This window comes from Pan troglodytes, chromosome 21 (genome assembly GCF_028858775.2).
Source record: "Pan troglodytes isolate AG18354 chromosome 21, NHGRI_mPanTro3-v2.0_pri, whole genome shotgun sequence".
In the NCBI taxonomy this organism is placed as follows: Eukaryota; Metazoa; Chordata; class Mammalia; order Primates; family Hominidae; genus Pan; species Pan troglodytes.
Window position 1 is genome coordinate 7,789,197 of NC_072419.2, and position 20,914 is coordinate 7,810,110.

Below are 20,914 nucleotides of genomic sequence, written 5' to 3' on the forward strand. Positions count from 1 at the left end.
GATGTCAAGCAACCAGGGCTCTCATTCATCGTTGGCAGGTGTGGAAAATGGTATGACCATTTTGGGAACCCATTTGGCAGTTTCCTATAAACATATACTCTACCATAAGATCCAGCAATTCTACTCCTAGGAATTTATCCAAGACCGGTGAAATCATAAGGCCATACCAAGACCTGTCCACATATGTCTACAGCAGCATTACTCATCACCATCCCAAGCTGGAAACAACCCAAATGCCCATCAATAAGGGACTGGACAAACTGGCACATCCATACAACACAATATTACTCAATAAAAAGGAAGGTACTGATACACACAACGTGGATGAAGTTTGGACATGATGATGAGTGAAAAAAGGCATGAAGGGGTATTATTTTATGTGTCAGCTATGGAGGGGTGCCAAACCTTCAAGAAAATAATTGCCACACAGCTGTGAGGAGTGCAGTTTGCTAACATCCTCCAGCCGTAGGACCACTGGGATCGCGCTGAAGCCATGCTCTTTACGGGCAGCCCACCGAGCAGAGACAGCACTAAGGCCTGGCCATTTCAGTCCAACAGGGAACTCTCTATGATATTTCTTGGTGCTGGAGTTCTCCGTTGGGCTGGCTGAGACTTTCTCACTAATCCTTATTCCTTCCTTCTCTTCTTTCGTAGGTGCCAGATCTGCAGAAAGGCCTGAAGGTTCTCCCCACATACTCCTGTTCCCACTCCCCTTTTCCTTTTGTGACTTATCCCCAATAAACCTCTAACACTGCTAACTCCATCTTGACATCTGCTTCCTGGGGCATTGTATACATTTCATTTATATGAACTTTTAAGAGAGGCAAAATTAGATACCAAAAATATAGATGCAAAAAACACAGATCAGTGGTTGCCTGGTGATATGATTTGGATGTTTTGTCCCCTCCAAATCTCCTGCTGAAATGTGACCTCCAATGCTGGAAGCGGGCCTGGGGGAGGTGTTTGGGTCATGGGGGTAGATTCCTCATGAATGGCTTGGTGTCCTCCCCATGGTAACGAGTGAGTTCTCACTCTATTAGTTCATGTGAGAGCTGGTTATTTAAAGGATCCTGGCACCTCTTCCTTGCTCCCTCCCCTTCTCTTTCTCCATATGACATGCATGCTTCCCCTCTGCCTTCTACCATGATTGAAAGCTTCCTAGGCCTCACCAGAAGCCAAGCAGATAGTGGTGTCATGCTAGAGAGCCTGCAGTGCCTTTCTTTAGAAATTACCCAGTCCCAGGTATTCCTTTATAGCAATGCAAAATGGACTAACACACCTCAGCTAGAGGCTGGAGAGATTAACTGCCAAGGCACATGAGGAAATTTTTTGGAGTCATGTAAACATGCTATATCTTGGTCATGGTGGTTACACTGGTCTATACATTAGGCAAAACTCATGAAGTATACAACTAAAACGGGTGATTTTATTGTACGTAAATTATATCTCAATAAAGATGAATTTTTAAAAGTCCTTTCTTTCTGGAAATACCTAGAGAATATGGTGGTTATAAGACTATGTGCATTCGTCAAAACTCAGAATTATACACTAAAAAGGGGGAGTTGTACAATCTATAAATTATATTTTTGGCCAGGCATGGTGGCTCACGCCTGTAATCCCAACACTTTGGGAGGCCAAGGCAGGTGAATCACTTGAGGCCAGGAGTTCGAGACCAGCCTGGCCAACATGGTGAAACCCCATCTCTACTAAAAATACAAAAATTAGCTGGGCCTGGTGGTGCATGCCTGTAATCCCAGCTACTTGGGAGGCTGAGGCAGGAGAATCTCTTGAACCCAGGAGGCGGAGGTTGCAGTGAGCCGAGATCGTGCTACTGTACTCCAGCCTGGGTGATAGAGCAACACTCTGTCTCAAAAAACAATCATATATATTTTTTCATTGAAGAATGAATCAGGGAAATAATAATTTTTACTGATTATCATGTGGTTATTGCTGAAAATAATTTCATAGATGAGGAGGGAGGTGTTAAAAAGTGATCTGCTTCATTGACATCCTCATACTTCCTGATTTCAAAACTTACTACAAAGCTACATAATCAAAACATTATGGTACTGGCATAAAGACAGACATATAGACCAATGGAACAGAATAGAGAGCCCAGAAATGAACCTTCACATGTATGGCCAAATGATTTTCAACAAAGACACCAAGACCATTCAATAGGGAAAGAACAGCCTTTTCAACCAGTGATGCTGGGGAAACTGGATATTCATATAAAAAGAATGAAGCTGGGCCTCTCCTTCACACCACACATAAAAATGAACTCAAGATGGATCAAAGACCTGAATGTAAGACCTAAAAATATAAAACTCTTGGAAGAAAATGTAGGGCAAATTCTTCACAACACTGGATTTGGCAGTGATTTCTTGGATGTGACATCAAAGGCACAGGTAACAAAAGGAAAATCAGGCAAATTGAACTTTATGAAAATTAAAAGCTTTTGTGCATCAATAGACACTATCAACAGAGTAAAAGGCAATTCACAAAAAGGCAGAAAATATTTACAAATCGTATATCTGATAAGGGAATAATATCCAAAATATACAGAGAACACCTAAAATTGAACAACAAAAACCCAACAACTCAGTTAAAAAATGGGTAAAGGACTTGAACAAACATTCTCCTAAGTCATACAAATGGCCAATAAGTACATCAAAAGTTGCTCAGCATCCCTAATCATTAGGGAAATGCAAACCAAAATTATAATAAGATACCACTGGCTGGGCATGGTAGCTCACGGCTGTAATCCGAGCACTTGGGAGGCTGAGACGGGGTGGATTGCTTGAGCTCAGGAGTTTAAGACCAGCCTTGGCAACATGGCGAAACCCCATCTCTATTTAAAAAATAAAAGATACCACCTCATACTCATTAGAATGGCTAAATGGCTACTATGAAAACAAAACAAAACAAACATAAAATAACAAGTGTTGCTGAGAAGGTGGACAAATTGGAACGCTTGTGCACTGTTGGTGGGAATGTAAAATGGTGCAGCCTCCGTGGAAAACAGTGTGGTTAATATCACTAAACTGTAGACCTAAAGTGATTACGATGATCAATTTTATGCTATGTGTATTTTACCACAATAAAAGACTTCAAAAAACTAACAGAGTTACAAAAAAAAAAATTATCTTTTTTTTTTTTTTTTTTTTTGAGACGGAGTCTCGCTCTGTCGCCCAGGCTAGAATGCAGCCGCATGATCTCGGCTCACTGCAAGCTCCGTCTCCTGGGTTCACACCATTCTCCTGCCTCAGCTGCCCGAGTAGCTGGGACTACGGGTGCCTGCCATCACGGCTGGCTAATTTTTTTGTATTTTTAGTAGAGACAGGGTTTCACCGTGTTAGCTAGGATGGTCTCGATCTCCTGACCTTGTGATCTGCCCGCCTCCCAAGGTGCTGGGATTACAGGCATGAGCCACTGTGCCCGGCCTAAAAATTATCATTTTTTTTTAAAAAAGAGATATCTGCTATGGGTGTCAAATATGCTAGGTACCCCATGGACAAGGGGAATGGGAAGTTGGGAAGTCTTGGATATCAGCTACTTGGTAGAAACAAAGAACAATATTAACCATAGAGGGCTTCCTGGAGGAGGTGATACGGTTGGGCTGATGCTAGGCCAAAGAAGAATTACAGTAGTGAATGATTTCACCTCAGTGCCCATCTAGGCGCTGCCCCTTGGTTCAGTTCTTCATGGTTTCCAGGGAGGCAGGGAGCTTGGAATACCCACATTGCTATCACTTGGCAACAAGGAACTGGTGGCTGCAGCCACCAGCCAAGTTCTTTCCATCATCCTGGGCCCTCACCTCTGGCATGGGCTCTTGGTAGTGGGGGCCCAGACAGGGAGGCACCCGCCACCTGCTTCCCTTCTCAGCCACCCACAGCCCTTATAGGGCAGAATGGGACTCTTGCTGATGTAGGTAAGTCCACAGAAAGTGCTGGATGGATCAGGGGCAACACACACACACACACACACACACACACACACACACATACACACACACACACCAGCCCCAGGAGTTCCTCCCATTTGTTCCCATCCCTGGGGGACCCTGGGGTTCAGGACAGGTGGAACATAGTCCTGGCCTTCAGGGGATTCACAGCCTAGTGCAAGAGATAGAGCTCACCTCATTCTTTCAATACACTGATGCCAGTGCCTATTCCATGCTGGCTGCTGGGTTACATACTTTCTTCTTCTTCTTTTTTTTTTTTTTTTTTGAGATGGAGTCTCGCTCTGTCACCCAGGTTGGAGTGCAGTGGCGCGATCTCGGCTCACTGCAAGCTCCGCCTCTCGGGTTCACGCCATTCTCCTGCCTCAGCCTCCCGAGTAGCTGGAACTACAGGTGCCCGCCACCATGCCCGGCTAATTTTTTGTATTTTTAGTAGAGACGGGGTTTCACTGTGTTAGCCAGGATGGTCTTGATGTCCTGACCTCGTGATCCACCCGCCTCAGCCTCCCAAAGTGCTGGGATTACAGGCGTGAGCCACCGCGCCCGGCCTGAGTTACGGACTTTCTAAGGCGTGGCTCACCCCCGGTCAGGGGTGTGGGAGGACATAGCAGATCGCACTACAACACCCTCGTCACCCTGCAGCAGTCACCTCTAGACGCAAAGACTGCTTTCTCTAAATTATGCAACTCTGTGCCTGAGGGCCTTCCAGGACCCCAGAAGCAGCTCTCAGCCTGTGGCAGATGCCCTCAAATGCAATAGCTCTGAGACATGCCCCACACTGCCTCCCAGAGTTCCCGGGTAGGAGTGCGGTCCAGTTGCCCGTAGAGGTAACTGGCTTCATCACACTCCCTCTGCTGGCTCCCTTTCCTTCCTGTCTCACTTCCCTACTCCACTGCCCCCACCGCTATTTCCTGGAATCAGCTCCCAAATAAACCACTCAAATCCCTGTCTCACCACGGGCTTCTGAGAGAATACATGTTAAGACAGGGATGATGGTGTAGAAGAGGGAACTAGTGTTCTGTAAGATGCCAGCTACAACCAACTGTATGCAAAGCAGTGTTGAACCAAGGGGTGGGGGTGACGGAGCTGTCTGCCCTGGTGCAGACAAGGAGTGGGTACATTTGCTGTAAAAAACGTAAAAGCAGTAATAAAACAGACCAAAAGCCAGTCCACTTTTTACTATCATCATGTACCAGCAATTTGAATCAACTTCAATGATAAAATTCTCCACCTGACTAAGGCTGATAGCTCTCACTGTCCCATGCCCACCCCTTGATAGCCCACTGATGCCAAGCACACTGAGGAAAGTGCAATTAATCATGGGCAAAGAGACGAGAGAAACCTCACTCAGGAGGCAACTTGACCTTGTAATCCCACAGAGCTAGCTGCATTCCACCATGCCTTTGCACATACTGTTTCCTTTTACTGGAACACCTTTTGATCCTTAATCCACTTTTTTTTTTTTTTTTGAGACAGTCTCTCTTTATCACCCAGGCTAGAGTGCAGTGGCTTGATCTCGGCTCACTGCAACCTCTACCTCCCGGGTTCAAGCGATTCTCCTGCCTCAGCCTCCCGAATAGCTGGGATTACAGGTGCCTGCCACCACGCCCGGCTAATTTTTGTATTTTTAGTAGAGACAGGGTTTCACCATGTTGGCCAGGCTGGTCTTGAACTCCTGACCTCGTGATCCACCTGCCTCAGCCTCCCAAAGTGCTGGGATTACAGGTGTGAGCCACCGTGCCTGGCCAGTACTTTTTTTTTTTTTTTTTAAACACTAGACAGTGAGCTCTATAGGGACAGGAACCTGTTCATCTGTGTCTGGCCCACAGTAGGCACTTAGGAATGGGCTGCCACTAAGTAGGCACCTTAAGTGGACACCCTGCACTATGGTTCATGGCAGCCCAGCCTATGAAAGTTTATTGATGGAAGGAATCTGTAGAAATTTTCCATAATTGGATAAGGGCATTACAAACAGAAGGGACAGAGCAAGCAAAAGCAGGGAAGACTGAAAGTGCAGAACTTCTCAGTAGAAAGGGCAAATAGCTTTATGCCACAGGCAGTACATCTCAGAGAGGAGTTCCACAGCCACTAGCTTTAGTGTCATCCAGAATGTAGTCAACATACATGCACTCTTCCTCAGACCTTCTCATCCAGAATCTCTGCAGAAGGGGTTCAAGAATCTGGTTGTCTCAAGGAAACTTTAGGAACACAAAATTTGGAGAGGCACAGGGCCAGCTGACAAAGGGAGTGATGGACTATAAAGAGGTAAGAGTGCCCTGATTGGGTTGGGGCTAGGCCAAGAATTCATTCCTTCATTCAGTATTCATTCTGTCTTTCAATAAGTATAGATTGATCCCAGAAGGCACTCAGGTACATATGTGCACAAGGTAGACATGCTCCCTGTTCCTTTGTCACAGTCTAGTGGAAAGACAGTCATTAAATAAGCAAAGAAATAAACACCTAACATAGTTTCAGGTTACGATTAATGCTTTGCAGGAAAAAAAAAAAAAAGCCAGAGAGGGATTAAAGACGGGAGAAGGTTATTTTGGATGGAATGGTCTGGGAAGCCCTCTGTTGAGGATGGTAGGAGTGAGGGATGGAGCCACTTGAAATGAAGAAGCAAGACATGCAGATATCTGGGAAAAGAGCATTCCAGGAAGAGGAACGCAAAGGCCCAAACAGAACACATGAAACAGGGAAACTGGCTGGGAAGCTACTGCAATAGTCTTAAGTGTGAGATGCTGGAGGATCAGACCAGAGTGGAAGCAGTGAAGGTGATGGGAAGTGGTCAGATTCATAATATATTTTGAGAGTGGAGTCAACTAGCTTTGCTGTTGGACCAGATGTAGATGTGAGAGAAGAGGGGGAGCCAAGGTTATTGCAGGTATAAAGGGGATGAGAGGACAGTTGAAGGAGATTGAATCAGAGAGGTACAGGGCTGGCAGGGCTGGGGCAGGAGATGGCAGACCACATGCAGGTTCCTGCAGACCATGGGGAGGACTTTACTTTTCCATTGAGTGTGACGATTTTGAGCCAACGGATGTGATCTGACTTTTCTTTTTTTTTTTTTTTTCTTTTTTGAGACAGAGGATCGCTCTGTTGCCCAGGCTGAAGTGCAATGGTGCGATCTTGGCTCACTGCAACCTCCACCTCCACCTCCCGGGTTCGATTGATTCTCATGCCTCAGCCTCCCGAGTACCTGGGACTAAAGGCATGCGCCACCACACCCAGCTAATTTTTGTATTTTTAGTAGAGACAGGGTTTCACCATGTTGGCCAGGCTGGTCTCAAACTCCTGACCTCAAGTGATCCGCCTGCCTCGGCCTCCCGAAGTGCTGGGATTACAGGCATGAGCCGCCACACCTGGCCGATCTGACTTGTTTTCTAACAGAATCTCTCTGGTTGCGGAGTGCAGTACAGACTAGAGAGAGACAGGAATGGAATGGGGCAGTTCTGAGGCTGATGCCAGGCATCCAAGTGAAAGATGACAGGAGCTTGAACCAGGTTAGTGACTGGGATGGGGAAACTAAATTTATCTGGGTAAAAACAATAAGTGGATTTCATGAAACTTGTTGAAGTAATGGGTGGTAAAAATCATAAAGGGGGTAGGCAAATAAATGATTGAAATTTGGTAGTGGGTCAGGAGCTTCAGCTCTGCGGGCAGCAGTTGTGTCTCCTTGGAGAAGTGGTTTCAACTCTGAGCCGTTTTGTCATCTGCAAAATGGGGATAATAACGGTCCATACTTCATAGAGTTGTTGAGAGGGTGATGTAAAGGTTTTAGCACACGACGTAGCACACAATAAACACTTAATAAATGTTATCTTAGAAGCCAGACTGCCAGGTTCCCATAAGCATTTCAGCCGTTCACCGGCTGGCTGTTGTCATCTTGGTCAAATTATCCCTCTGTGCCTCAGTTTCCTCATCTGTGCAATGAGGCACATTAATCGTTAATATCAACTGCATAGAGTTGGGTTGTGAAGATTAAATAAATGAATACAAGTAAAGCATTTAGAATAATGTGGACGGTAGCAAGCACGGCGAACGTGTTAACGATTATTAAGAATGTATTTTAGCCACATTTCCCAGCCCCTTCCCCGGCCTAGCATACCCCATTTTGTGGATGGGAAGTCTGCCTCTCAGCAAGGTGGCCTCTTGGAGGACGCTGTGCCCGCGTCAGGCGATCCTGTCGACTGCGGCGAAGACCCGGCTTCCGGCTTTGAGGGGCCCCGCCCCGCTCGCGCTCCCTGGCGGAACCTTTTAGTGCTGCGCTCGCGTTGCCAGCCCGGCGCGCCTCACGCAGTTGCGCCCGCTGTTGGGACTACTTCCGGCTTCCCCGCCCCGCCCCGTCCCCGGGCGTCTCCATTTTGGTCTCAGGTGTGGACTCGGCAAGAACCAGCGCAAGAGGGAAGCGGAGTTATAGCTACCCCGGCCGCGGAGCCGGCTCACTGCACTACCCCCGCCCCCTTCTTTCCTCCAGACGCCGAAGTCGCGGGCGCTCATGGCGGGCCTGGAGGTACTGTTCGCATCGGCAGCGCCGGCCATCACCTGCACGCAGGACGCGCTCGTCTGCTTCTTGCATTGGGAAGTGGTGACACACGGCTACTACGGCTTGGGTGTCGGTGACCAGGTACGCCACGGAGCCGGCCAGGGTGGAGGAGGGAACTGTCTTCTGCCCAAACTCAGAGTACCGGAGGCCTGGTCCAGAGCGCCCGATTTCCCCGCCTCTCCCAATGCAGGGCCTGGGGCACATGGCAGCGTTGGTAAAACCTGCGGGTCGGAGGTTGCTCACCTGCCCCATCCCAGCCCAGAGTCCCTCACAGCACAGCTGGCACAACATGATTTGTAAACTCAAGGGCGGACACTCGCTTCAACACAGCTTGGCAGCCTCTCAGGCCAGGACTGTGTGGACCTAGCATTCCATAGAATGGAAAAGAATCTAGACAGGACTTTAGCTCCCCAGAGCACTTCTCACCCACCTGATCCCCTCTGAACTCCTTACCACCCAGCCTCGGGGTGAGGGGACTGACTCAGTTCCGCCCTCATACCACACTAGAGCCTCCACCAAACATCTGGATCCAAGCACAGGTACAGAAGTGAGCTTTGACCTACTCAGCCCCAGGCCAGGGCCCTTTTTTCACCCGTTAGCGTGGGCCCAGAGAGTTCACACGCCTTTCACCCTTTACTGAAGGGCCCAGCATAGTCCACTCGCTACTGCCATCCCCAACTCAAGCTCTAGGAAACAATCACCCCCAGAGTCGTACACACATACACCCTGGGTGTGAGGGTCATATAAGATTTTCTCCTCATAGTTGTCCCCATGGGGCCATCCCCTCTTCTCCCATCCCCAGGCTCCACCTCTTACAGCTAGGGACGTCATTGTCATCCCCACAGAGTTCTAGGACTGCTGGACCCAACCCACCTCACTAATTCTTTGCTCTAGCATTCTTCTTTCTTTCCTGTCTCTTCCCTGTGACCCTCATCCCCCACATCCACATCATCCTAGACATCTGCTTCCTGGGAGAAGTGGGCCTGCCTCCATGCCTGCCCCTCACTGTCACTGTTCTCTCACTCTCAGAACCAAGACTAGCCATGGGAAACAGACCACCCCACCTATTGCATCTTGCAATGAGATTTCACCCTTCCTCTCCTTTTTGACTGCTTCAGTTCTCAACTCCTGTAATCATTTTTTTTAGCTTCTCAAATAGAGTCTTAATTCTTCTCTCCTGACATAGCTTTAGGGACCTGTCTTCAAACTTGCTTTATACATTCTGAGCACTTAGACAAGTATCCCCTTTCCCCCACCCCTCACTGCTGTCCCTATTCCTCTCTGTCTCTTAGAACTAAAGACCAAGACCACGATACCCCTCTCACACTTTACCCCCTCCAGCAGGAATCAGAACACAAGAACCGTCAGGGATTTCTGGCTCTTTTTTTCCCCAGACCTCAATTATCTCACTGGGACCCCAGGTACACACTCAGGATCCCCATTCCCACCTCCAAACTCACACATACTTCATCTCTCAAATGGGCTCTAACACTGGAGATGAGGATGGAAAAGAACAGCTAGCCTTTCACACACACATACCTGGAAGCAGGAACCATTTCACCTTCCCAAACACATCTGTCCCTGACCTTTCTCTTTGTGCTGCTCTTCATTCCACATACCTTCAAAATGTCTTTCAGCATTTCAGACCTTGGGACCAGGTAGAGACAGCACCCCCATTTCAGCGTCAGGCCCCTCTTTCAATGCATAGTTCCCCTAAGAGAAATCTTGTCTCCCCACTTGTCTTACTCCAGCTTTTTAATCTTAAGCAGCTCTTCACTTGCCCCAGTCATTTTATTTCAACTTTTCCTAGATTCTTCAAAGAAACTGGTATGTGGGATGGTGCAGGGGACAGAGGGGCTGAGAAGAGGAGTAAGATTTGATTTTGACCTGGGATCTCCTCCATTGGCCCTCAGCTCCCCCTGCCCTTTGTCTTGTCCTTCAGATGGAACAGCTCTGCTTTGCACTCTGTCCCTCCTCATGTACCTCACTCCCCTTACCTACTCCTAGCTAGCTACTTCTACTCTGCCACACTGTCAGAACCCCATCCACCTCTGCTGAGGAACTTGTTCTAGAGGGTGTGTCTGATACCCTTCTCTTCTTGCCATTCCACAAATAAATATCAATCACTGTGGATCTGCTCCTACATTTCTCACCCTCACTCATGCTGTCTGAATCACTTTGACAGTTTAGGGACGTGAGTTCACATAAGTCGATACCTTCTGTCTGGCATTACCACCTTGCCGTACACTCAAGGCTCCAAAATTTTCAGATGAAATGTACAGAAAGAATACAATCTCATTTTAATACTGTTTTTTTTTTTTTTTTTTTAAAAAGGTCCTTGACCAATTCCCCAAGGTCCATCTAATTTTTCTCTGTTCATGGTGCTATTCGTTGAGCTTCTGCAGGCCAGAAAAAGATGCTGGTTTCAGACATCTTTGGGGAGGCCCAGGAGCCTGGGGAATGAGGTTTTTGTAAGGCATTGCCACCTTTCCTCTATCTACCCCAGCACTAAATCTTGCATGCCCCCGAAGGAATGAGTGTTTGGATTGCAAACTAGAGTGTGGTGTGTTTTTGCTTCTCTCTGCCTTTTCTCCTTGATTGCCATTGGGGCTCAGGTTGCACTTGTCCTTCTGTCGCTTCTGCTGAGTCTACTTTCGTTCAGAGTGGAAACTGGAGAGGCATCTTTCCTATTAGTTTATTTAAAAAGAGGTTTAATTTTTCAGCCTGGGGCCAGCCAACTCAGCTGATTCAATTGTGTTTTCCAAGCTCAGAGAATATTTGTGTTGCCTCTCCAGCCATCTGCTGTTTCCACCCTTCTGAGGGTGATAAGGAGAGGAAGGTCCCAAGAGTGTATGCTTGACTATACAAGTTGACAGTTAAATGGAAAGCTAGATTGTCTGCTTTCTCTTAGGTTTTGCCTCCTCTGTTACAGGGGAATTGTGTACATAAAACTTGATTAGAAAACCAGTGCAGCCACTGGCTTCAACAAAAATCCAATACTTGAATTTGAATTTCTTTCTTGAAGTCAGAACCACTCCTCACAAGAACTTTACAGCTTTGTCAAGTGGTTTAGGTGCCAAGGGGATAGGTAAGGGATGACTTAGGTGGTTATCGACATAAGTTAGAGAATTTTGTTTTCTGTTGTGGGAAATCTAAGGATTATGATGAAAGAGAGAAAATGCCCAAAATGATCTGTTTAAGTTTCTTTGGGTGAATTTTAGTTCAGAGGCATTGGGGCAAATTCATGGCCATTAAAGAATGCTTCCAGTGCCAGGATTTTGCCTAAGAAGACAATTATCTTTATTCTCTTAGGGCCAGTCTTGTGGACCTGGCTGGGAAAAACCTTCTCTAGCCATAGCCTGGGCAATCAGGAGCTCTGAATTCCAAGCACAGCCCTACACCTGACTTGCTGAGACCTTGGGCAGCTCTCTGACCATCTCAGGCCTCGGGCCTTAGAGTTTTCTTTTCTTTTTCTTTTCTTTTTTTTTTTAATCCGAGATGTCTCACTCTGTCACTCAGGCTAGAGTGCAGTGGTGCTATCTTGGCTCACTGCAACCTCTGCCTCCTGGGTTCAGGCAATTCTGCCCCAGCATCCTCAGTAGCTGGGATTACAGGTCCCCGCCACCATGCGTGGCTAATTTTTTTTGTATTTTTAGTAGAGACGGGGTTTCACCATGTTTGCCAGGCTGGTCTCGAACTCCTGACTTCAAGTGATCTGCCTGCCTCTGCCTCCCAAAGGGCTGGGATTACAGGCACGAGCCACCGCACTCAGCCTCAGGCCTTTGATTTTTCATCAGAGGAAGTTAAACCACGTGACTGTGTACTTAGGCTACTTTCCAACTGTGGCTTTCTGGGACTCTTGATATTTGATGTCAGGGTTTACAGGGCAGTTGCAGACCATGTTTGGCCTGATATCACCAGGGTCTGTCCTCTGTTTACTGGGGAACATCAGTTGCACTGCAGTTAGAGACATCAGTTTCACCTGACTTCAGGGATTTTCTGTAACTCTGGAAGCCAAAGGTGAAGGGGTGGTGAGCAGACCAAATTGTTTATATTCCAAGAGAGAACTCTGGTGGATTGAATGCTGTACATGGAGGATATAATATAAATGTAAAGGCCTTTGCCAGAGCAAAGATGAGGATGTCATCAAATTCCTGGCTTCCAAAGTAAACAAATCCACGACACTAAACACTAAACATATTCGGGAAATTTACCCAGTTTGGGGTGAGGGGATAGTTTCTTTTCTCAGAAGAATGGTTTGATTAGTTTTACTTTTGTTTTTCCTCACTCTCATTTCTATGCTTCAGGCCTATGAATTTCATTGTCATCCAGCCAGGTTTTAAACCATGACAGTTGCGACATCCTGAATTTTATTTGGGATCTCTTTCCCCAGGGGATTTCTGAGCACCAGGGGTGACGAAACAGGAGAGGCCAGCAATTCTCAATGTGTGGTATCCCCTTGTCCTTGGTGTGTGAAGTTTTGCTTTGCTGGACCTTTGTCTTTTCCATTTTCTTCATCTCCGGTCCCACTCCCTCCCGCTGTATTCTCATGACTACAGATCTTCCCAGTCCACCTGCCCCATGGTGAGCAATATAAATATACATCCATGAAAAAAGATTATAGCATTTTTTTGTGCTTTTAAAAATTTTTACATAAGTGGTACTGGAGTGTAAACCTCAACTTTTCTTTAAATCATATTTTTTCTTTTATATATAATACGATCATTAGATCTGGTTTATTCCTTCTGACTGCTATATAGTATTCCACTGTAAGCATATTTTGCATTTTATCTCCACTTTTGCTACCTTAGCCAAGGCTATAATGAAGATCCTTTGTTATGTACCCTGTGCACAGGGTTTCTTCTGGGAGTAGGGATTTTGGATCATAGGATATTGGCTCACCTAATTGCACTAAAAACTGCCAGATTCCTCCCCGAAGGGGCCGTACAAGTTTAAATGCCCACCAGCAGGGACTGGAGGTTCCCATTCTCCCCACACCTACACAGACATCTGGCAAAAAATAGAAAACTGGGTAATAACAGTCCGAATCATATAACTTAGTGTCTCTTTATGTCAGTTCTGCTTCTCTGATTGCTAGTAAAATTGAATACCTCTTTAGACACTATTAACCGCTCTTTTTCTTGTTCATATCTTTTGCCACTTTTTGGAGTTCCCAATTGTTATTGTTCATTTTCCAGGCATTCCCTTTAGGTAGAGGTTATTAATTTCTTTCCTTTGCAGCCATGGCAAATGTCTCTTCCTAGCCTGTGGCTCCTTATTAATTTAGTAGTGTCTCTGTAGAACAGAAGCTTTCAATTATGAACAGTGTTAAAGGCAGCATTTTCTTTTATGGATTTTGTTTAAGAAATCTTCCCTACCTAGAAATCACTATATTATTTTTCCTGTAGAAATAATTTGAGAACTATTTCTCAAACTTTAGTATGGAAAGTCTTAGGATTTTTAAAAAAGAAAAGAGAAAGACATCACAACTCACAATAAAAGATGTATTTTACACCCACCAGGCTGACAAGCATGAAAATGGCAAGCATTTTACCCCTACTAGATTGGCAAGCAACAATAGCAATGTTGCCAACTACACGGAGCAACAGGAGCTTTCATACATTGCTAGTGGGAGTATAAATCGGTAACTCTTTAGAAAACAACTTGACTTTATCTTATAAATTAAAAGCTTTTCCTCCATGCATACTGTATAGAAATTTATCCACATGTGTACCAGATGTGTACAAGAATGTTCATAGCAGCATTGTTTATAATAGCAAAACAAGCTGGAAATACTCCAAATCACCATCAACAAGTAGATGTATAAATTGCAGCATAGTCATACAGAATGCTGTGTAGCCGTGAATGTGAATCAGCTGTAGTTAAATGCATTGACATGGATACATTTCCAAAAACTATCGAATAAAAAAGGCAAATGACAGAAGTGATGCTGTTTATTTTAAATTCAAAAACATTTGAAGCTACATTTTTATGGTTGCATGTATAGTAATATAACTCTAAGGAAAAGTAAAGAAATTGTTTAAGAGTGGTGATTACCCTTGAAGGGGAAGGAGGGACATTTATTGGGGTATGCTACCCAAGGCTTTAGCAGTATTGCTGATGTTCTATTTCTTAAGCTGGTGGTAGAGACATTTTATAATTCTTTGTTATTTGTACATGTGCTACATTTTGTGTATTATGAAATTATAATTTTTGTACATCACTGCAGTCAGTTAGCGTGTATTCGGATCTGTGTTTTTAGTCAACACCTTGGTAATCCTATTGAAGTTAGCCTAACGTCCAAACTTTGAAAAACACTACTTAGAACTTCACAGTGTTCCTCAAGATGACTGGCTTTATTCTTAGCAGTGGGATGGGGAAGAGATAATTATTAAACCAACACTGCAGATTCTTGACAGGTTCCAGTGCTGTGTCAGAAAGGTAGCTCAATATGAGGGAGAGCGCAGTAGAACAGAAGCCCAGAGACCTGGGCCCTAGACCTCTCTCTCGCTGTAGGATCTTGGGCAAGTCATTTCTCTTGACCTCCACATCTTCATCTGTGAAGTGAGGTGGGTAAGATTAGCTTATCTCGTGAGGTTCTTTATAGTTCTGTGTTTTGAGTTCATGATCTTTCTCCTCTCAACTGTGGTGTCTTCCCAGCCGGGTCCCAATGATAAGAAGTCAGAACTGCTGCCAGCTGGGTGGAACAACAATAAAGACCTGTATGTCCTCCGGTATGAGTATAAGGATGGGTCCAGAAAGCTCCTTGTGAAAGCCATCACCGTGGAGAGCAGCATGATCCTCAATGTGCTGGTGAGTCTCTGGGACACGTGAGTCTGCTGATGAGATGGGGATAGGAATGGCTGTTTTGAAACCCATTTAACGGTACGAATCCAGAGCTTCAATGTTCATGTAGCCCTTACCTAGTGATCCCACTTCTGGAACTTTATCTTAAGGTGAGAACCCTAAGTATAGAAAACCTTCGTGCACAAAGGTATCCACCACCTGGAATTATGAAGAAGGGGCTTTCTGTCAACAGGGGAATGGTTAAATAAGGTAAATCTATTCAGTGACAAGATAGAAGGGAAAAACTTAGGTAACCCCAATGGGCTACTTCAGTTCCTTAAATAAATTGAATTCTTTGCTGCCTTGGAGCCCTTGCACTTTACATTTCCTATGCTGGAAGGCTCTTCCCCTCCCCCATCTGCCACTCACACAGCCCTTCACCATTCCTTCATCCTGGACAATTCTCTTTCATTTTTGACTTCCTCAAAAAGTTCAGTTCTGACTACCCACTCCTACTCCCAAAAAAAATCTAAATTATGTCTCTTTACGCCATCATTTTATTTTCCTGCCTGACACTCATTGCAGCTTGTAATTGTGTACTTATTTGTGCTTTGCTTTTATTCTGCCATGGGACTATAAGTGCCACAAAGGCAGTGACTTTCTTTTTGTTAACTTTTGTCTTAGTGGTTTGGGTGTGACCATGTAGAAGTATCCTGCTGTATGTATTATACTGCACTTTGCTTTTTTTTCACTCGGTGTTTTGGAGGCAAGACCTTGACATGGAAATACATATAGATATACCTTATTTGTTTTAACTATTATATAGTTTCTCATAGCACCATAATTTCTTTATTCCTTTCCCTTTTGATGAACATTTAGATCTCGTGTCAGATAGGGTTCTTGGTTTCAAACAACAAAAACCTCTTGGGTTAGTTTAAGCAAAAAGGGTTTATTAAAAGAACCAGGATCACCCAGGCGCAGTGGCTCGCACCTGTAATCCCAGCACTTTGGGAGGCTAAGGCAGGTGGATCACTTGAGGTCAGGAGTTTGAGACCAGCCTGGTCAATATGGTGAAACCCTGTCTCTACTAAAAATATTTTTAAAACTTAGCCGGGCGTGGTCGTGGGTGCCTGTAATCCCAGCTACTTGGGAGGCTGAGGTAGGAGCATCCCTTGAACCCAAGAGGCAGAGTTTGCTGTGAGCTGAGATTGTGCCACTGAACTCCAGCCTGGGCGATAGAACAAGCCTCTGTCTCAAAACAAAACAAAACAAAAAGAACCAGGATAGCTCATTGAAACAGGTTTAAGGCTAGGTTTCCAGAAGCAGTGTCCCAAATCATGCCCCGGAAACCACTGCTGCCACCACCACTGCCCAGTATTAGATACTGGCTGATTCTGTCTGCCCTGGTGCACCCTTCTCTTAAGCTGCTGATGTGACCCCCTGGCCTCTGCTGCTACCCTCATTAGCAAGATGTCTGCCCCTTGCTGGGTCTGCCTCTCCGTGTTGCTCACCTCCAGATCAAAGTCGATGCATCAGTTCAACACCTCAATTACCATGCCTGAGCCCTTTTGCAAAAGAGCCTGGGAAGTAGGTGTTTTAGTCTCTGCCTTGGAAAGGCAATATTCCTAAATCAGAGAAGTCTCCAAGCCTTAGGAAGGTATTTCATATAAACAGTCCTTATATATGTCTCTGTGGACATACGTGAATATTTCTTTAGGTTGAAGACTTTGTTACTCTCCCTTCACCCTCCCACTCTTAGCCAGAAATATCCCAGTCTCTCACTTTCTATTTTCACTCATCTAGGAATATGGCTCACAGCAAGTGGCAGACTTGACCCTGAACTTGGATGATTATATCGATGCAGAACACCTGGGTGACTTCCACAGGTACTTCTAAATGATGTCTCTTCCCTGGGAAAAAGAAGAGAGAACTAATGGCAAGATATAAGGAATAGGGTGGATGTGTCCAGAAAATTAAGGAAGGTGAATGGAAGAACCTTTTATTTCTGGGTACAACTTCCTAATTTTCTTTTCTGTTTTTTATGTATTTGAAGAGGAGACTTCCATAGGAAATGCCACATGAAACAAGATGATGCAGTCAAGAGTCCACAAGTGCTGTGGTGGCTGCAGAGTAGAGGTGGAGCCCGGGCAACTCATTCAGTCAGAGCAGACTCCTGGGAGGATGTGTGCCTCATTGGGTCCCCAACCCCAATCTCCAACTTATTTAAAAAAAAAATTATTTTCTTTAGGGTCGTTTTAGGTACAAGCAAAATTGAGCAGAAAGTGCAGAGCATTCCCATATTACCTCCTGCTCCCATACACCCACAGTTCACAGCTTCCCTGTGTCAATATCCCATACATAATGATTCATTTGTTACAACTAGTGAGTCTACATTGACACATCATTATTAGGGCTCAAGCTTGCTGTTGTGCAGTCTGTGGGTTTTGACAAACAGATGAGAATGTGTGTCTATCATAGTATCACACAGAATAGTTTGACTACCCTAAAAATCTGTGCTTCTCCTATTCTTCACTCCCTTTTCCCTAACTGCTGGCAACCACTCATCTTTTTACTGTCTCCATAGTTTTGCCTTTTCTAGAGTGTCATATAGTTGGTATACAGTAGTATGATTCTAGACCTTTTCAGCAGATAGAGCTAGGAAAATTTTTCCTTATAAGTTTAAATTGCCACCTCTGTTTTTAATATAACACTACAGGATTCTTTTTCTCTTATTCCATACTTATATCTCCCTTCTCCTGTGGTGAGAACCCTGATTCCCAGCAGCATCAATGTATTTACTTATTTATTTGATCCTAGAATACACACAAATATTTTCTGAGTTGCTACATCAGTGCCTACCAAGAACAAACCTATTAAGTAAAGTTCCAAATGACTTATTTCCAGTTCTTTTTGTCTTTTAACTATGTTCCACAAAAGATGTAGGCAGAGTAGTGTGTTCCAAAGGTACTTAGATTAGTGCTTGTTTTTAAAATCAGTATAATGAAATTATCTGTTTTATATATAGTTAAGCTGATTTATGTCTGCTTTATTCCATTATAGGGATTTTCCCCCCATCTTCATTGACCTCCTCAGGGTTTTATTTTTTATTTTATTTTATTTTTTTGAGACGGAGTCTAGTTCTGTCACCCAGGCTGGAGTACAGTGTGACTGTTCAAGCAATTCTTCTGCCTCAGCTTCCCGAGTAACTGGGATTACAGGTGTGCACCACCACACCCAGCTAATTTTTGCGTTTTTTTGTTTTGTTTTGTTTTTTGAGACGGAGTCTTGCTCTGTCACCCAGGCTGGAGTGCAGTGGCGCGATCTCGGCTCACTGCAAGCTCTACCTCCCGGGTTCACGCCATTCTCCTGCCTCAGCCTCCCGAGTAGCTGGGACTACAGGTGCCCACCACCACGCCTGGCAATTTTTTTTTTTGTATTTTAGTAGAGATGGGGTTTCACCATGTTAGCCAGGATGGTCTCGATCTCCTGACCTCGTGATCCACCTGCCTTGGCCTCCCAAAGTGCTGGGATTACAGGCGTGAGCCACTGCGCCCGGCCAATTTTTGCGTTTTTAATAGAGACAGGGTTTTGCTGTTGGCCAGGCTGGTCTCGAACTCCTGACCTCAAGTGATGGGATTACAGGCGTGAGCCACCGCACCTAGCCATCCTCAGAGTTTTAGAGTGAGCTTGGCATCACTATAAATGCACAGTTATGAAACCTTAACCAAACCTCAGAACTGCCCAGAAACCCTGTTGCATTTAATAGTATCTAATCAGCAATACCCTCTTTGAACCTATTCCAGTCCTCACAGACTTTCAAACCACTGGCCTCCACATTCTGGCCACTCCTCATTTCTCCTCCCCTCTCCATGCAGCTTCTGTGTGAGGAGGTCTTTTACATATTCCCCTCCTGCATGCCACCCTCCAGTGTATTTCCCACATAGCAGTTGGACCAGTCTTTCAGACATAGATCAGATCATAGTTAACAACTCTGGCTTAAAACCCTTCAGTGATGCCACTTCACACCCATTACGATGGGTAGTATCAAAATAACCAGAAAATAAACAAGCGTTGTCAAGGATGTGGAGAAATTGGAACTCTTGTGCCCTCTTGGGAATGTAAAATGGTGCAGCCACTATGGAAAACAATATGACAGTTCTTCAAAAAATTACCGTATAATCCTGCATGTCCACGTCTGGGCATATACCCAAAAGAATTGAAAGTAGGTCTTGAAAAGATATTTGTACACCCATGTTCGTAGAAGCATTATTCACAGTAGCCAAAAGGTGAAAGCAGCTTGGCTGTCCATTGATAAGATGAATGGATGAACAAAATTTGGTATGTAAATACAGTAGAATATTATTCGGCTTTAAAAAGGAAGGAAATTTTGGCCCGTGCTACAACATGGATGAACCTTGAAGACATTATACTAAATGAAATAAGCCATTCACAAAAGGACAAATTCTGTATGATTCTATTAAAGGTACCTAGATTAGTCAAATTTGTAGAGACAGAAAGTGGATGGTGGTTGCCAGATACTGGGGCAAGAGGGGAATAGGAAGGGGAGTTAGTGATTAATGGGTACAGAGTTTGTTTTGCAAAATGAAAAGAGATCTGGAGATGGATGGTAGGTGATTGCACAACAGTGTTAATGTACTTAACAGTCCTGAACACTTAAAAATGGTTAAGATGGTAAATTTTATGCATATTTTACCACAGTTAAGTCTTTAGGGAATACTCATTGCCGTTAGGATAAAGAGCACAATCCTTGATGAGGCCTTAAAGCATTCACCCCTTCAATCTCACCTTGTACTGCCTTCCCCGCGTCCCTGTGCTTCAGCCACAATGTCATTCTTCTGCCCTCTTCAGACCTCTTCCCTCTGTCTAAAGTGCTCTCCCTGACCTCACGTAGCCAACTCCTGTTTATCTTTTGGTTACCGATTTAAACGTCAGTTCCTTAGAGAAGCTTCCTCTGGCCCCCAGGCTTACAGCTTCAAAACATTTTACTATTTTTTTTTGGAGTCAGGTTTCCCTCTGTTGCCCAGACAGGCTGGAGTACAGTGGCACAATCAGCTCACTTATAAACAGGCCAAGCAGCCTCAACCTACTGGGCTCAAGTGACCCTCCCACCTGAGCCTCCCAAATAATTGGGTCTACAGGCATGTGCCACCATGCCCAGCCAGTTTTTTATTTTTTGTAGAGATGAGGTCTTTGCTGTGTTGCCCTGGATCAAAACATCATTTTTTAAGCATTTAATCAATCAGATATTTTACATTTACCTTCTTAGGGTTGGTCTTCCCTCCTTGCCTGTGATCTCCTTGAGGGCGGGGCTTGGGTCTCTTTTGCATACAGTAGACAAAGGGAGGAAAGGGGGAAATGAGCCAGGCCTGGCCGGCAGAATGCTGCTCCTCTGGGTGTTGCACACTCCCTGACACCCTGGCCCCTCTTAGTGGGTAAGGGAGGGACATTTGGAGTGTGGTCTCTTGACTTCTTCACTTTGGACTTCCACTGGGAGAGAAATTGACAAAACCTGTGGAAGAACCTAGGAATTATATTGGCCATTCATGCTCATTAGAGCATTCCGTCTGTTCAGCAATACTGAAAGAGAATTGTGATCCTGT

The 20,914-nt window shown here is 45.0% G+C and overlaps 2 protein-coding genes across 9 annotated transcripts in view; one reads left to right on the plus strand and one right to left on the minus strand.

Moving 5' to 3' along the window:
- Nucleotides 1–8,249, minus strand: part of LOC104003486 (uncharacterized) — a 77,236-nt gene extending 68,987 nt beyond the window's left edge. The window contains exon 1 of the mRNA XM_054674559.2: nt 8,070–8,249. The gene's annotated coding sequence lies outside the window, so the exon portion shown is untranslated. The remainder of the gene's footprint in view (nt 1–8,069) is intronic.
- Nucleotides 3,742–20,914, plus strand: part of PSMF1 (proteasome inhibitor subunit 1) — a 53,635-nt gene continuing 36,462 nt past the window's right edge. For 3 of the 8 annotated variants that reach the window (XM_063803321.1, XM_063803322.1, XM_063803320.1), the window contains exons 1-4: nt 3,742–3,931; nt 8,439–8,588; nt 15,168–15,320; nt 17,097–17,179. In XM_063803321.1, the coding sequence (XP_063659391.1) occupies nt 8,460–8,588; nt 15,168–15,320; nt 17,097–17,179 (365 nt within the window). In that variant the 5' untranslated portion in view covers nt 3,742–3,931; nt 8,439–8,459. Of the gene's footprint in view, nt 3,932–6,101; nt 6,227–7,351; nt 7,465–8,438; nt 8,589–15,167; nt 15,321–17,096; nt 17,180–20,914 lie in introns of all 8 variants that reach the window. The other 5 variants (XM_009436656.4, XM_016937271.4, XM_054674558.2 and 2 more) reach the window with 5 other exon arrangements.